Genomic DNA, 16,694 nt, shown 5'->3' on the forward strand with positions numbered 1-16,694 from the left:
AATTGTATAACCAAGAAACTTTATTACTACTCAGTTTCTTCCCCCTCAGATGGGGGGAAGCTTTCCATAATAATGAACATAGCTACTAATACAGAATACATTTTATTAACTTAGCACTGAAAAATATATTTAAGACAGTCTTAAATAATTTTTCAATTTATAAATCTGTAAAATTTTTGTATAATAAAAAATATTTAGCCATACATTAATAAGCTGCCTCTACTAAAAAGAATAAAACTATATTGCATTAAATTGGGAACATTCTGAAAGATCTGAACACATGGCTACCTTGGTTATAGGTTACCTGCCATAATAGATTTTGCTATCTTTAACAAGTTTCAAGGACCAGATCTCACTTAGCAAAATTAAGGTACTCATATAGCTGAAACAATTGTATTGCACTGAACTAAATTTGTGTTTAAAGATCAATGATGGTAGTTTAATTTAATCTACCATGTTTCAGGACTAAGTAAAATTACATTATATGTTCAATTAAATAATGTACTGATCATATCAAATAATCAGATAAAGTAGAATCTATTTTTGAGAAACACTGTGGGTAATTTCAGGGTAATAAAAACTAGTAAGAATACATTGAAATAAATTACATATTACCGTGAAATATCTTCATCGGCAGTGAGTTCCTGCTCCATCAATAAAAAGACCTGTACCTGAAAACCACAAAATAAATGTTAAATGTTTATTTAAATTGGATATATAATCCTTTCCCACTATCTTTAGGCATATTAGGACAAAAACAAATTTTATCATAAAGTTTTGAAATTGTAGTTTCTGAAAGGAAAATGGCAAATTTAGCTGCACAAAGCTTTGCTAATCATTTAGGAGAGTTTAGTAAAATGAGGGCAGGTTTTTTTGTCTTTTGTGATTATGGAACAGTCACAGTTATTTCAAAAAACTAAAAGCAAGTAAGAAAAGAAGAAAAAAATAAGAGCAAAGAAATATTAAAACAATTTTTTTGTGTGCGTGGAGAAATTATAAAGGTGGGTTTCAGAAATAAAGATTTCTCTTGCTCTACTCATCCACCTTTCCTTACTCTCCAAATCCTTCCTATAAAGATGAGGATGACTGTATCTTTGAGGGAACTGAATGGTATAGTTGGGATTTGGGATTTACTGTTAGGGAGTTCAGGAAATCTTTGTGAATGTCTGTCTGAAGCAAGTTTAACTTTTTGCTATCTTTGTAAGTGCTGCTCTTCAAGATGAGTATATGCCTTATGTCAGTCCACAAAAACCTGACTCAACATCTCCATTGCTAGAGGTATTGTTACAGACGGGAACCCACAGGCCACAACAAAGTTAAAAACAGAGAAGACAGTGGACATTAAATCAGGTCAGATGAAGTAGGGATTATCATAAACCACTGGATATCTATATTATATAACTGAAAGTTTAACTTCTAAGGATATGGAATCTGACTTGTGTTACTATTTTCCAGTGTAAAATTATTAGTAACTGGTTTAACTGAGTTCAGTTCTTTTCAAGATTAGTTTTTATCCAGTAAATCATGGAAGTTAATCACATGCTTTTATAATTCAGATTTATAACCTGATTGAATTAAAATTAACTCACAAGCTCTGTGATCATGGTAGGCCAGAGTGAGGTAAGATGTTGTGGAGACATTCTTAAAAGTAACACCCTGAAAAACAGGAACACTTGAGAATGAAGAGTTGGCACCTGGGGCAAACGAAGACTCTCAACCAATCTCTCTGAAAGAAAGAAATGCAGTATATTTTCATTGCTAAAGAATTTGAATTATTATCATATAAAACTTTCTATGTGGTTCATTACTTCTCAAACTGTGGTAAGGGACTGCTTTTAAAAAACTGTAATCTGTTACAGATATTTTCATAAATGATAACAAAATAACTAGAAAAATAAAAACTAGATATATAAAATACACTATCATTTTATTATTAGGTTCAATACATTCTGTAAAATAGCAAATAATAGTTTAAAACATTTGTTCTGAATATAGAACAAATCTATCCTCTTATCCTAAGAGACTGTAGCACTGGTCCATAACCACACTGAGTGAACACTGATGCAGACTACTTAAAAATGGAAATCAAAGAACAGTGTGCATGTGAAATTAGGTTAGGAAAAAAGAAATCATTCGTCTTCTAGGAGAAGAGATAAATTTCACTAGGGAGATGACAACTATTAGGTTAGTTCCTGAGGCTGGAAGATGCACAGTACACTGATTTGGATAGCAAATAATTCTGCTGTGGGTTAAGTTCATCCCCATTGTGGTGCTATTTGGTGGCATGGGACGATGAGTGCACTGCTATCCTTTTTAATACAGAAGGTCATTTCATGAAGATTATCAAAGCCCCTTTACAGCCCTCAATACAGCCTTCAAATTATAGACCTCTAAATGTTACTTCTAGCTGCATTTACTGGCTTTACCTACATTCCGTGCCCTCCTTAAGGATGCAGGAGATGTTGTCCACAATGAAAAAAAATGCTAACATGTCTGCCTGAGGTGGATTAGTCATAGCTTATACTCAAACATTAACTCCTAAGAAATATGAAATTTCCTAACAATCAATATCCAAACAATAAAACTGAGACCACATTTAGGCAAGCCCTACAAATGCAGTGTTGTTTTTAGATACTAGAAATAATATTTTTATTTCAGTAGAAGAATTTCCAATTACATAATTTCCCCTGTCAACCTAAACTTGGTACATTTCACCTCAAGTTACAATTTAGAGAAAGTATTTTCTTTTTTAAATATATTTTTAGTATATAGATGGACACAACACCTTTATTTTATTTGTTTATTTTTATGTGGTGCCAGGGATTGAACACAGTGCCTCACACGTGCTAGGCAAGTGCTCTACCACTGAGTCACAATCCCGGCCCCAAGAGAAAGTATTTTCTAAGGAAGAATAACAATAACAGCAAACCATAGTTCAGAAGGTAGAGAAAATAAAGAGTTTTGATTATTTACCTTGTATATCTGGAAGATACTTCTGGTACTGGTCAATTTCACTGCTAAAAATTGCAAATGCAAGTCTTTTGAGAAGCATGGCTCTCTGTTCTAGCTCCACATCTCTGTTTGCAAAGAGGTTAAGTGAACTGCTTTGAGCCACAGCTACACGAGCTGCAGAAAAGAAAGAGAAGAGAGAGATTATAACAAGATATCTAGTCAACTGAGAAAAAATGATTATTATTTGTTTATTTAATTTAAGGAGATGCTCTATGGCATTTTCTTGAGGTAAAGAACTTCGAACCACTCTGGCACAGAAGAGCTGGCAGATCCAATATACACATGCCCCAAGATCAAGTAGGAAAAATTATCATACACAGACAAAAGAAAATTTAGAACTATGGGTTTCTGAAGGTAAAGATCACTAACAATACCATTTTACAAAGTCCTTTAAATTTTATGCCACCTGCTTAAATCCTTTCCATTACTTTAAAAAATAATTTCCAGCATGACCTATCCTGCCTTAATTATCTCTTCTTCCTCATGTTTAGTTACTCCTGACTTACTCTACTGCAGCCATGTCTTGCTTATTGTTATGTGAATTTACTGAGTTTGTTCCTATCCGAAGGCCTTTGCAATTTTTGTTCGCTATGCCTGGAATATGTCTTTAGGCCTTTGCATGGTTGATTTCTTTAGTTTCACAAATATGAGCTCTTTAGCTATAATTTAAAATCCATCATACGTGGTCCCTATTTTATTTCCGTCACAATTTCTTACTCGCTGAAATAATTTTTAAAGTTTTGTTAAAAGATTAGCATAATGTCTGGCCCATTGTTTTTGTTTAATAAATTTATATTTGTTGAATAGGTGAAGTTGAAACTCAGAACAATTCTATGAAGATGGGAGGAGAAGAGAAAATATGGTGTCCTTTTTCCAGAGTAGAAAACCACAGCTTGGGCTAAAGAATTTACACAAAATCTTCTAGACTCATAAAATCTCACTGCTATTTAAGTTTATTTTAATAACTTTCATATTTTAAAAATCTAAAAAGCTTTTTTTCCTCAGAATAAATACAAAATAGAACCCTAATGCATAAAAACAGTCAAGACGGAGTATAGGGTGATTCTGACCTTGGCCCCTCTCCGTTCCTTCAGAGGAGATAACCGAGCCCTACAGATTTAGAGTGACCTGTCTCAGAGGTTTGGATTCAATTGTCTGCCCTTCTCTATCTCATCAACTGCCACACTTTCATTCATTAAACATTTACTGAATGCCTGTTAAGTGCCAAGTACTATGATATCTACAATTTAAAACCAAATTAGACATAGTCCCTTTTTGTCACTAGTTGCCTCAAAAAGTAAGCTGTTTTTCTAAGTTTTAATATTATATTTCCATAGGATACAATATACAGCTTGACAATGAGCTAATGCACTAGTTTCCAGAAATCAGCAAGTAAATAATGAGAATGAATTACATACTGCTTCCATTGTCACCTCACAATACTCACTCATTAGATCTCTAAATGTTGTCTTATCATGTGTCATCAGATTATCCATAATTGCTCTCCAACTGTAAAAGATTATGATATGTAATTAATATTTTGTTCTTCTTGTTATCAGTAAAGCATTCTAACTTTGAAGGATAGTAACTGACTTCAAAATACTGTGAGATGCATTATCACGTTGAACGAAAGCAAGAGTATGACATACTGATTAACACAAGAGGCATCCATCTGAAAAAAACTGGGATCCATGAAGAGGTCAAAGGCTTCTTTTTTCCAAGCTCTCCGTGTATACTGATACCCGCTAAGACTGCTGAGCAGCTGGACACAGGCTCGATAACTAGGTGCATTATGTGCACTATAAGAAAGAAAGACTATCTTAATCTCTGTTTTAATTTTAATCATATTAAATTATGTAATTGCTCACATTTACCCAAGCCAATAATGACATAAGGACACAAAATTGCACCATAAGAAAAAAATACATTAATAAAAATTTTAACTGTATAATAAAAGGTAAGAATGTCATCTTGTGGTTAATTACAAAAATGGCAGTAAGGAAACAGAACTTGTTTCTAAAGGTTATGAATTAATTTGATTCTATTTATAAAAATAATAATAGTACCTGTGATTTCGGAGGTAGGGAACAACATAATGCATAATGTTTACAAGTAAAGGAATAACTCGCTCCTTTTCATCACTATAGAAAACCATATCTAAAAGATGAGCCAAAACCTATAAAACATAAGGAAATTGAATAATCTATGAGCTGAAACATCATCTAGAAGCAACTTGGTTTTCAGTTTGTAAACAAACCTAGAACACCTTAAAATTAGAAAAATCTAAATGAGATCTCCTTAAATCATTTTTATATTAGTGGTTTCTGCCATAACCTGACTTTTTGGTTCCATTATAGCTATAGGATATAAATATGAACAGATTTTGCTATTTCTAACTGAGGTGGGTAAGTACAAAAAAGAGTTCAAAGAATCTTCTAATATGACAGTGAGTAAACAGTGAATTTAGGATGAGAAACTCATTTTCTTCTGAGTCAGTTAAAAGAAGGCTTGGAAAATCCAAACAAAGGAACTGGACTGCTCAAGTTCCAACACTGTCAATAGTTATAATAAACATAATAGTTACATCTATTAATAGTTATAATATATTTAGTCAAAATTTTGTCATGTTTTTAAGGCTCAGTGTTCACATCTGTAAAGGGAAAACATAGCTATATAACAGATAAAAACAGCTTGACAGAATGTATATGAAAATGTTTGCTAACAAGTAAAATGCTTAATAGTGAAAACATCATTATACTACGTCCACATTTCCTCACCACAGTAAAGCATGAAAGTACTTTTCTTAAAAAAAGACACTTTAAAAAAATAGTGCATGGGGAGAGGAAGTAACATCTAAAGCAATATCATAGGGAGGGGAAGCAACATCACTAATGTTGCATAAAATAATCCAAATATAGATAAGGTCAAAATCTTACATTTTTTTTTCTTTTTATACAGTGATTTCTATAAGTTCAAAGCTAAAAATTACAAATATAAAATTTCAAATTAAAAACTTTCCTATAAGGATTACTTGTTAATATGGAATTAATGTTTGCTTCAGAGTTCATATGAAAAAACTTGACAATGATTACCTCAGAGAGTAAAGTCAATGCATGGACACTATACACAGAAGGAGTTATGTTGGAGGTTTCCATTGCAGGTGATAACATATCTAAATAAGAGAAAAGACAGGTAAACATACTGGTTAGTATTTTTGCACTGAAAAAGGCTACTTGCTAATAATGAGAAATGGTATTAGTATATGGTACTTATGTACTAACTGAAATGACTTCTTAGTGAATATATACTTACAGATAATAAACCTAAAAGTCTGAGAGCAATACCTTCAACATCAGATTCCAAGTTGGTTCCATCCACCATTATTTTGGGAGAAGGCTTAACTTCCAGATTTCGTCGTAGCCATGTTGTTTGTTCCAGAGAGGAACCAGCAATTGCACCAATAGCGTCCACTATTTTATGAGTCACATCCTAAGGAAACCAAGAAAAACAATTATATATGTAGACATGCACACATACATTTAGATACTGTATGTATGTGAACTTTTGTAGTTTTCTATTTTTTGACAATAGATATTTTACAATAAACATTGATGGTTTTTATAGAATATTTAGAATTGGAAGAAATTTCACAAGTTATCTTATAGACCCTTGCATTATCAAGTTGATAGCATTGAGAAATACACTTTTAGTAATAGCTCTGAATTCAGGATGCCATACCTGAAGGTCTCTTTGGTCTTTTTTATTTTCCAAACTGGGATTTTTCATAATAAACTCATTCAGAACTCTAAAAGGGCCATAAAAACAAAACAAAAAGTATTAGTCTAAAGAAAATGATGCAATCTAATTTCTTTCAATAAGGGGCTTTGTGGCCTCATTTACCATTTGAAGTATTTCATATATATATATATATATATATATATATATATATATATATATATACACACACACACACACACACACATATATACATATACATTTTCTGTAACTCAATCAAAATGAACATATGCATTTAAAGACACATACAATGATAGTGTCAGCAGCATTATTTTTAAGAGCCAAAAAAACTAAAGGGAACGCAAATATGTTCGGCATCAGTAGAAGAGGCAAACTGTAGCACATTAATACAATGAGATACTAAAGAGCAACACAATCAGTTTAGCTACATGAATTGTAAGGATGAATCTCATAAACATAAGTGAATGAAAGATGCCAGATATAAGATAAAAATATTTATATATACCTATAGTTTGAAAATAAGGCAAAATCCATCTGAGATGTTAGAATAGTGGTTATCTTTGGTGAGATTAAAGAACACTAGTAGTTCAGAGAGGTCCAGAAGGACACTGTTTTCTTTTTTTTTTTTCATGGAATTTTTTTTTATTAGTTGCTCATGACAATACAATGATCTTGACATATCATACATTTGAATCAAATGGGGTATGAATTCTCATTTTTCCAAGTGTATAGGTTGCAGAATCACATTGGTTATACAGCCACATATATACATACAGCAATTCTAGTGTCTATGTTATTCTGCTGCCCTTCCTATCCCCCCTTCCCTTCCCTCCCTCCCATCACCTCTCTCTACCCAATCTAATGTGACACATTTCTCTCTTTTTTTTCTTCCCCCCCACCTCATCATACATGTATTTTGTATAATGATGAGGGTCTCCTTCTAACTTCTGTGCAGTTCCCCTTCTCCCTCCCATTCCCTCCCATCTCTCTTCCTTATTTAGTGGTAATCTTCTTCTTATGCTCTTCCTCCCTACTCTATTTTGAGTCACCCCCCTTATATCAGAGAAGACATTCAGCATTTGTTTTTTTGGGATTGGCTAACTTCACTTAGCATAATCTGCTCTAATGCCATCCATTTCCCTGCAAATGCCATGATCTTGTTATTTTTTAGTGCTGCATAATATTCCATTGTGTATAAATGCCACATTTTTTTTTTTTATCCGTTCATCTATTGAAGGGCATCTAGGTTGGTTCCACAGTCTAGCTATTGTGAATTGTGCTGCTATAAACATTGATTTGGCTAGACTGGCTCTAGCTCAGCGGTTCCTTTGACACAGAATCTACAACTGTTTTGTTTCTTAATCTGAGTTTGTGATTATACAATTGATATGCTCACTTTTTACATACTTTGAACTTGTGGAATTGTATACTATTTATATGTTTTTCTATATGTGTAAGCAAAAACAAAAGCTCTCCAACCTTAAAATTGTAACATAATAATAGTATATTGCCATGTATAAAAACAGATTAATAATCCTTCATGAAGAAAAAAATTTCTGTTGTTTGAGAAGATTTTACTCAATATTTACTGACTTGATTTTTTAAAAGATAAATTATATGCATAATTATTTCCAAACTAACATTCAAAGAGCAACCTTTACACCAATTTCTATTTTGTAATTAGTGAATTTAGAGGATCAGTAGAATGGTTGGGAGAAAAAAAAAAAAGCAAAGCCACCAGAAATTATAAAAAGGGAATTAGGTTTCTAGTATGAATAAAAATGTTCAACTCTTTAATGTTCAGTCTGAGTACACAAAGGAGATAGGGTCCTTTATTATCTAAGAAAGGAAGAAAAGGTAGATAAGGAAACAAAAAAATCTTGTAGGGGAAAAGTTACAAATCACAATAGATGGTCTTAATTTTTTAATGAAATTAACCAGAAGAGTTATCTGGTGTTGATTCAGAGAACTATAGATATATTCCCTTTATGAGCCTTACAACTCCAAGTTAGGTAAGCATATAGTTTCTTGCCTGACGGATGGGAAAATAGTTTGGGAGAAGTTTACTAATGTACCGAAGGTCATAGAAAGGAGGGCTGGCACTTGAGATTAGAAAATCAGAAATCTTTATGAGAATGTTGCTTGATTCAAGTGTCTACATTTATTTCTCATCCTTAAAAATCATACACATTAGGTATCTAAACAACTTCTGACCCAGCAATTTCAGACATTTTGTCTACTGCTCTTTTCATTACACTGTTAGTATCTAAAACTTCTTCAGGTTTTGATTTAGATAATTTTCAAAATTGGTAGCATAAGGATCTAAGGATCATCATGATCACTGATTTTTTAAGCAGGATCTCAAGTTTACCATGCCTGGGCTGGACCCTGAGTATTAACTCAGCTATGGCATGATGATCTGTTCTCCCTAAGCTCTCCCCATCTTCCTATCATGTTTTCTGTTTACTGATGGAAGACTCTTCCCATATTTACCAGAACATTCAAGGTCATCTTACTGAATCCTTCCCTCCTCTTCCATTTCATAGACCATTGGTTGCCAAACTAAAATTATTAAAGACAATAAGCGGGGCTGGGGTTATAGCTCAGTGGTAGAGTGCTTGCCTAGCATGTGTAAGGCACTGGGTTCAATCCTCAGCACCACATAAAAATAAGTAATTAAACAAAGGCATTGTGTCCATCTACAACAACAACAACAAAATGTAAAAAAAAAAAAAAAAAAAAAAAAACAATAAGGGTAGAAGCTAAGTCTATGAATATATAATTGCAATCAACAAGCAAAATTGTTGGGGCTGGGGATGTGGCTCAAGCGGTAGCGTGCTCGCCTGGCATGCGTGCGGCCCGGGTTCGATCCTCAGCACCACATATAAACAAAGATGTTGTGTCCGCCGATAACTAAAAAATAAAATATTAAAATTCTCTCTCAAAAAAAAAAAAAAAAAAACAAGCAAAATTGTAACAGCTGTAGAAGTTGACTAAAAGTTCTTTCTTTATATTTGGTTGATTTTATAGCCATTCAGTGTGGTAACATGCTGGCTGTTATGGGCTATTATTAATAACATCACTGAGGTAATGTAAAAATGTTGAGAGAAAGGTTACCCTATACTCTCATCTCCCTTATGTCTTTAACAGTCCTTTTCAAACTTGGTGTGTGTACAAGCACTTGGTGATCTTGTTCAAATGCAATTCTGATTCAGGTCAGTCTGAAATGGAGCCTGAGATTATACATTTCTACCAAGATGCCATCTGGTAAACTGCAGTTGATTCCGATGCTGGTCATCACAGGACCAAATTCTGAGTAGTAAAGCCTTAAAGAAAAGCACCCTTCTTCCTCACTCTTAAAACTGTCATTTTCAATTCTTTATCCCCTTCCAGCTGTCTCTGAAATCTGGTACTATCAATGAGACCTCTTCTCTTTAAAATATGCTAGCACTCTCCACTTAGGTAACATCTGTTAATGGCCACGCAGTGTTCTAAGAATTTAACAAATATTAACTCATTTAATCCTCGTAACAACTTTAAGAGAGTAGGCACGACTATCATCCCCATTTTATATTTTTGTTTTATTGAAGTACTGGGGATTGAACTCAGGGGTGCTCTACCACAGTTATATCCCCAGCCTTTTATTATTATTATTTTTTATGTTTTAGACTGTGTCTTTCTAAGTGTTTAGGCTGGCCTCAAACTTGAGATCCTTCTGCATCAGAATCCCAAGTTGCTAGGATTACAGGTTGTTATGTGTCAGCACCATGAGAGAGATGTTAAGCAACATGCCCAAAGTCTCATAGCTAATAGGTAAAGGAGCTGATGAGTTCTATTTTGGTGGGCAGGGCTGGTACTGGGGATTGAACTCAGGGACACTCGACCATTAAGCCCCATTCCCAGCCCCATTTTGTTTTTTATTTAGAGACAGGGTCTCACTGAAATGCTTAGCACCTTGCTTTTGCTGAGGCTAGCTTTAAACTTGTGATCCTGTCATAGCCCCTTGAGCTGCTGGGATTATAGATGCGCGCCACTGTGCCCAGCTGGGAGCTGACAGCATCTTTCCTGGTAGCTACTCAACATCTGCAGCCTTTCCTTAACATTAAAAGGTCAACTTTTAAACCACATGTTCTGCTACACTCTCATTTATCTCTTTTCATTAAACAGCTTCAAGAATAATCCATTTTCACTCTAATCCTTTGCTGTTAACATTTGTTCTTACTACTTCACCAAATTTCTCTCTTCTAAATCACAATACCTCTCCAAATCATAAAAATATCACTCACAAATCTTTCTTACCTTTCTGAAGTTTCCTTTTAATCTACTTTTGTTCTTGAAACACTGAATAAACCTGGATTTCTTCTAATTTTCTGGTATTTCCTATTCTATCTCCATTGCTGGCCTCTTTTCCTTATTTGTCTTATTCTTGAATCTCATTGTCAATAGTTCACACCCTCCTCACCTCTCACTTGAAAAATAATTGCTAGCCCTGTCTTCCTGCCCTCTAATATAATCCTGCTTAGTAACTTGCCAGAGTCATGCTCCTCCTCAAACCTGCAATCAATCCATCCCCTACCTAAGACCAAATTACTTAAAATAAAATTCAAGGTCATTCCCTATCGGGCTCCCATCTCCTTTGTGACCCACACTAAAGTTCCACTACTTCATTGCCTGTACATTGCTTGCTACAGTGTACCCTTCTCCTCCTGTCTACATAAAGGCTTTCTGCTCTTACCACATCTATGTACTAAGCAAATATTTATTAGAGACCTATTATGAAGTAAGAATCATTATTCTGAGCAAAAAATATACTGTTCCTGACATGATGATGCTTGCTTTTAAGTAAGGGTAACTGGCATTTATCCAACAATCATACAAATTAATAATAGAGATCAGTAAACTCCAAGACACACAGAGAAAGTGAGTTTCCAGTGAATGTTTATGATCATCTTCTAGCTCAAATGCCCATTCTCTGAACTTCCCATTCAGCCATGCCACTCACCTCTCTTCTTTCCATTCCCACATTCCCTCCAAGTGCTGTTATAAAATTTTATGTTAGTGCATTCATAGCTTGTGTATGTGTAAACACACATTGTTCCCTCCCCTCATCTCCTTTTTTACAGGCTTATACATCTAGTTCTGCAGTAGGTAGAGATACTAAAACATCTGTTATTCAATCATGAGGAAAATAAGCATTATACTTTTATTCAAAATAATACATTCTACTATATCTCCAGTCCTTCAAAAATATTTTTTAAGTCAAATTACTTACCCAAGTATAAGAAACTGCCCTGGTGCTGGAAGACTCAGTTGTATAGAGTCTTTTAGAAGTATCAGCAGTGATGCCCAGCTATCCACTAAATTGGGCACTGGAATTCTGCAAGATAAATGTAGTTTGCATATATAAAAAGCCACAGTAAATTTTAATTTCCTTTATATCTTCCTGCAGTCTAACATATTTTTCTACTAGTGTCTTGGAAACATTCTAAATCCTTATAGACTAGGATAAATCAAAATTCCTAAAAGCATCACATTTTCTACTAATAATATATAAAAAGAAAACTGAGCACATCTGGAATACTTAGTGTGATTCTTAATATATAAATTTGGCTATACAAATTTCTTTTCACATGAACTCTCAAAAGTAAAATACAACTGCAATAATTTTCAGTTTAATTACTGACATTAGAGTCAACTACTCCCTACCCTGATAGACTTTCCTCTTATGTTAGGTCTTTCTCCTTCACCTATAAATCACCACCTCATGTTAGGGAAGGCTGTCAATCTATCTTGAACACCAGTCTCTCACCTGTAAAGTAATTAAGATGATTTTTGTTTCATCCTAGCTCTAACATTAACACCTTTCCATTATCTAAACTCATATTCCAGAAAGTCCTTGCTCTAAGTCACAATCAATTTAAAAACTCTAATAACTTAACTTTATAAATTATTAGTGATGAATCACAAGTGGACTATGAATTTGATTATTAAAATGTAATTACCCAAAGAGGGAGGATTAAGATTCAAGCTCCTAAGTAAGAATTTTATCAAAACTCAGATCCACTAACTTCTTCTATTCAGGGGTCAGGTAAATGCAAAATGGGACATCAAATAAGAAGGTATTTCATGTTATTCCTAAAATAAAAACTTTACAGAGCAGATTGGATTGCTACATGTTTACCTACATCAAAGTTATAATCAATTCAATGGAAATAAGCATGATTTCAAGAATAGCTTCAGCTTTTCACTGATATTTAAATGATTTTCTTACAATTTAGTGTTTTAACATTTAGTTTTCTTCAATACCCTTAGGTCTTTTGACTTTAGGATTTCCATGGATGGGTCATTAGGATACCCACAATATCTATTAATATATTCAAATTCAGTGTTACTGTTTTTAGCATTTGTTCTTTTAGTTTTGGGGAAAACAAAAACAAAAAGAAAAAGAACTAGAAAGAAAGAATGAATTCAGGTAACTTTCCTCTTATATTTCCTAACCTTTATACATCCTTAAGGAAAGATCCACATCAGTAATCTTACCTTTGAATATAAGCATAGAAAAACTGAAGCATGCAGACTTCCAAAGAAAGATGTTTCTATAAACAAAAGAAATCAATTTTATAGAGAAGAAAAATGTTGCCTTTGCTTTTTCACTGTTGTTAACTACTCTGTATCTGTCAGTTTTTAATAAAAAATTAAAGAAAGCAAAATCAAATGCAAGTTTATCATAAAAACATGCAATGCTCTTTTATTTAATAGAGAAAATTCATAATACAAGAGATATTTAAAAAGTTGAAAATAAATGGAAGGAATGGAAAGATTCTCAAGTTTTCCTCCCACATATCTAGAATTGACACTCTACCAGTCACTTTTAAATGATTACTCTGTATGTATCAGAACTATTTTTATTTTAAGTAGCTTAAGCTTGGTGTTTTGGTGTTATCAGGATTAGGTTGAGATATGTAACCAAATGTATACTTGTATACTATTCATATCTGTTAAATTAGTATAGTTGGTCAAATTTGGGATTTTTTTTTTTTTTTTTTGTACTGGGAATTGAACCCAGAGGTGCTTAACCACTAGGCAACATCCCCAGCCCTTTTTTATATTTTATTTAGAGATAGGGTCTCACTGAGTTGCTAAGTGACTTGCTAATCTGTTGAGGCTGGCTTTGAAGTACCGATATTCCTGCCTCAGTCTCTAGAGTTGCTGGGATTACAGGTATGCGCCACTGTGCCTAGCAAATTTGGGATAATTATTAACAGTTTAAAATGTAGCTCTTAAATTAATAATACTACTGGTGCTGGGGTTGTGGCTCAGCAGTAGAGCGCTCGCCTAGCATGTACAAGGCCCTGAGTTTGATCCTCAGCACCACATAAAAATAAATAAAATCAAGGTATTTTGTCCACCTACAACTAAAAAAATAAATATTAAAAAATTAATAATACTGCTAAGTGTAGCACATAATAAAAAATACCTGTTCTTGAAAATTAGTAAAGGGCAAGAAAATGATATTAATGTCCATGGATATTTACACACTTGCTCTTTTTCATCCCCTCTATTTCCACAAAGGTTTTCCTGTTGATACCCAAAGAAGAATAAAATATCTATACCATTCCGAACTTAGTAAGGGGGCAGCATGTGGCATGGAGTCTGAATTTGTTTTTGTTTTCATAGCCTTCATGTATAGCCCAATATCTCGCTCAAAATATTAAGCTGAAATGAACTTTCACACACAAACAATAATAAATACTCCAGAAGTACCTTCAGAGTACTCAGGAAATTATTAAAAAGTAAGGATGCTACAGATGTATCTTAGTGATATAGGTCTTGCCTAGCATGTGTGAAGCACTGTAGCACTGTTGAAAAAAAGAAAAGAGGGGCTCATAAGGACATAGGACACTGATCATTCAGAAATATAGACACCTTTTTGTCTTTGGCAATTCAAGAAAAAGTTACAAAAATAAGAAAATTTTAAAAAATCAACATTTTCAGATACATGTAATAATTATTTTAAGCATTGTTATTATGGCTATTTTGGCTTTGTTCAAAGTTCAATATTCATTGTTGGTAAATCTTCCTAAGAAAATGTGACCTCTTGGGATTGCTTGAACAAAGAGTAGGAAAAGTCGAAAATTATATAAGTTTCCTAAATCATAGACTTTTATATTATGTTAGAGACAAAGCAATGTGAGAGACTGTTCATTTTCTACAGTCCTTACAAAACCCAGTAACATATAGGGTCAAAAAATGACACTGTCTAGAACTAAGATTATGGCAAAACTTGGGAAGTTTACAGAACTGAAAGATTCATTCAGAAAAGAAAGCAAAAGGGAAGCTGTAAAAAATGGTAAGGAACTTTGGGCTCTGGTTTCTGTGTTCTTTAAACAACCAGAAAAATCTTCCCCAAGAATCTGGTCACATAGTTCATGACTGCTTTTGATGTACATATGGAGAAATGAGAGGCTAACTCCTCTACACTGCCTATGGGACTGATCAGACTAGCAGTCATTTCAGCCATTATTTTTTTTTTTTTTAAATTAAAGCAGTAACATACAGGGTTGGGGTTATAGCTCAGTGGTAGAGCCCTTGCCTAGTGTGTGGCACTGGGTTCGATCCCCAGCGTCACATAAAAACAAATAAATAAAATAAAGGTATTGTGTCCATCTACAACTAAAAAAAATATTTTTAAAAAAGCAGTAACACACAACTATCTTTGCAGTCTGCACTAGAGCTAAAAGGACATTGCTTATGACAAAAAACTCTTACCTATCAGCATCACTTCTGAGAATGAATTATGAATAAAAGCAAAGAAAAGGTTTCTTACTTTGTCCTTGGCTATGGCTGGAGGTTGCTTTAAAACTTCTTTCACAGTCTGGATAACAGTTTCTGCTCTCATGACACTGATTGAGCGAACGAGTTCCACTAGTAATAGCTGTTCATCACTGGCTGCAGGAATGACCTGGATAATATATTACTGTATTTATTTATGTATGTGTGCAAACAGTTCTACAGTCACAGAATTAAGAAAAGAATTTATAGCCTCTTTGTAACATAAAGAAGTCCCTTGGGTAACATAGGTAAAATTTATTTTATTAATCTATATAATATATATACATCATTTCAAAAAATCAAAATCAAAGAGGACAATAAGATTAGAAAAAACAGCAGTGCCTTGACCTATCCTTCTCATACCCCAAAGCAACCATGATCCATTTTTTAGTTCTTTTCTATTATTTCTAAATAACACATAATGGCATTTTTTCCTGTTTCATATATTTTAAAAAATTTACACATTGTCTAGATTTCTTAATTTGGAAGACCAAAACTTAGCTCTCTTATACTTTTATTCCTATCATTTCAACATATTTATGCTGTTTTTATTTAGATCAATATCTAATGTTCATATGACTATCTGCGGTAGTGCTATATATTATGGTAACTTTGTATTTCTTCTTTTGAACAATATTTTGTTTTTTAGAGTTAATAAACTGCTTTTTTGTTTACCTCATTTTTTCTAAACCTACAACAAATTCATCCCTAGATGCTCCAACAACTGTAAATCCCCTCTAATTATATTTTCAAGTACTCCAAGTCATTAATCTTATACCTTTTCCTCATCCTCTTCTATTTTTTTCTCCTTGAGACATTTCTGTTAGACATCTTTCTGTTCTACCCTGAATTGGTACTCTCTAGGCTTGCTACACAGTGTCATGTTGATATTTGTCCTGTCACTATCATCCTGGAAGGTACCCTTGTTCTTCTGTGTTGGAACCCCTATTTTTTTGATCCCTGTCTTCTTACTTCTTGTTTTATGTGGAATAACTTCTTTGGTGGAGCTGCATCTTCCAGTAGTTGAGAAACAGTGACTTTATTGATTTTTTTTTTTTCTTTTGGAGATACTGCATGGCTGAAAATGCCATTAG

At 33.5% G+C, this 16,694-nt stretch overlaps 2 protein-coding genes across 8 annotated transcripts in view; one reads left to right on the forward strand and one right to left on the reverse strand.

The window, feature by feature from the left end:
• Positions 1-4,966, forward strand: part of Pgm3 (phosphoglucomutase 3) — a 34,972-nt gene extending 30,006 nt beyond the window's left edge. For all 3 annotated transcript variants that reach the window (XM_027928070.3, XM_027928071.3, XM_071613239.1), the window contains one exon: positions 4,572-4,966. In XM_027928070.3, the coding sequence (XP_027783871.2) occupies positions 4,572-4,597 (26 nt within the window). In that variant the 3' untranslated portion in view covers positions 4,598-4,966. The remainder of the gene's footprint in view (positions 1-4,571) is intronic.
• Dop1a (DOP1 leucine zipper like protein A) overlaps positions 1-16,694 on the reverse strand; it is a 106,810-nt gene that overhangs the window by 7,994 nt on the left and 82,122 nt on the right. For all 5 annotated transcript variants that reach the window (XM_071613236.1, XM_071613234.1, XM_071613233.1 and 2 more), the window contains 12 exons: positions 15,596-15,730; positions 13,309-13,364; positions 12,041-12,145; positions 6,751-6,817; positions 6,357-6,501; positions 6,105-6,184; positions 5,079-5,188; positions 4,662-4,811; positions 4,460-4,521; positions 2,974-3,126; positions 1,590-1,726; positions 616-671 (listed from right to left, as the gene is read on the reverse strand). In XM_071613236.1, coding sequence (XP_071469337.1) covers positions 616-671; positions 1,590-1,726; positions 2,974-3,126; positions 4,460-4,521; positions 4,662-4,811; positions 5,079-5,188; positions 6,105-6,184; positions 6,357-6,501; positions 6,751-6,817; positions 12,041-12,145; positions 13,309-13,364; positions 15,596-15,730 — 1,256 coding nt within the window. The remainder of the gene's footprint in view (positions 1-615; positions 672-1,589; positions 1,727-2,973; positions 3,127-4,459; positions 4,522-4,661; positions 4,812-5,078; positions 5,189-6,104; positions 6,185-6,356; positions 6,502-6,750; positions 6,818-12,040; positions 12,146-13,308; positions 13,365-15,595; positions 15,731-16,694) is intronic.

The sequence above is a fragment of the Marmota flaviventris genome, chromosome 6 (assembly GCF_047511675.1).
Source record: "Marmota flaviventris isolate mMarFla1 chromosome 6, mMarFla1.hap1, whole genome shotgun sequence".
In the NCBI taxonomy this organism is placed as follows: Eukaryota; Metazoa; Chordata; class Mammalia; order Rodentia; family Sciuridae; genus Marmota; species Marmota flaviventris.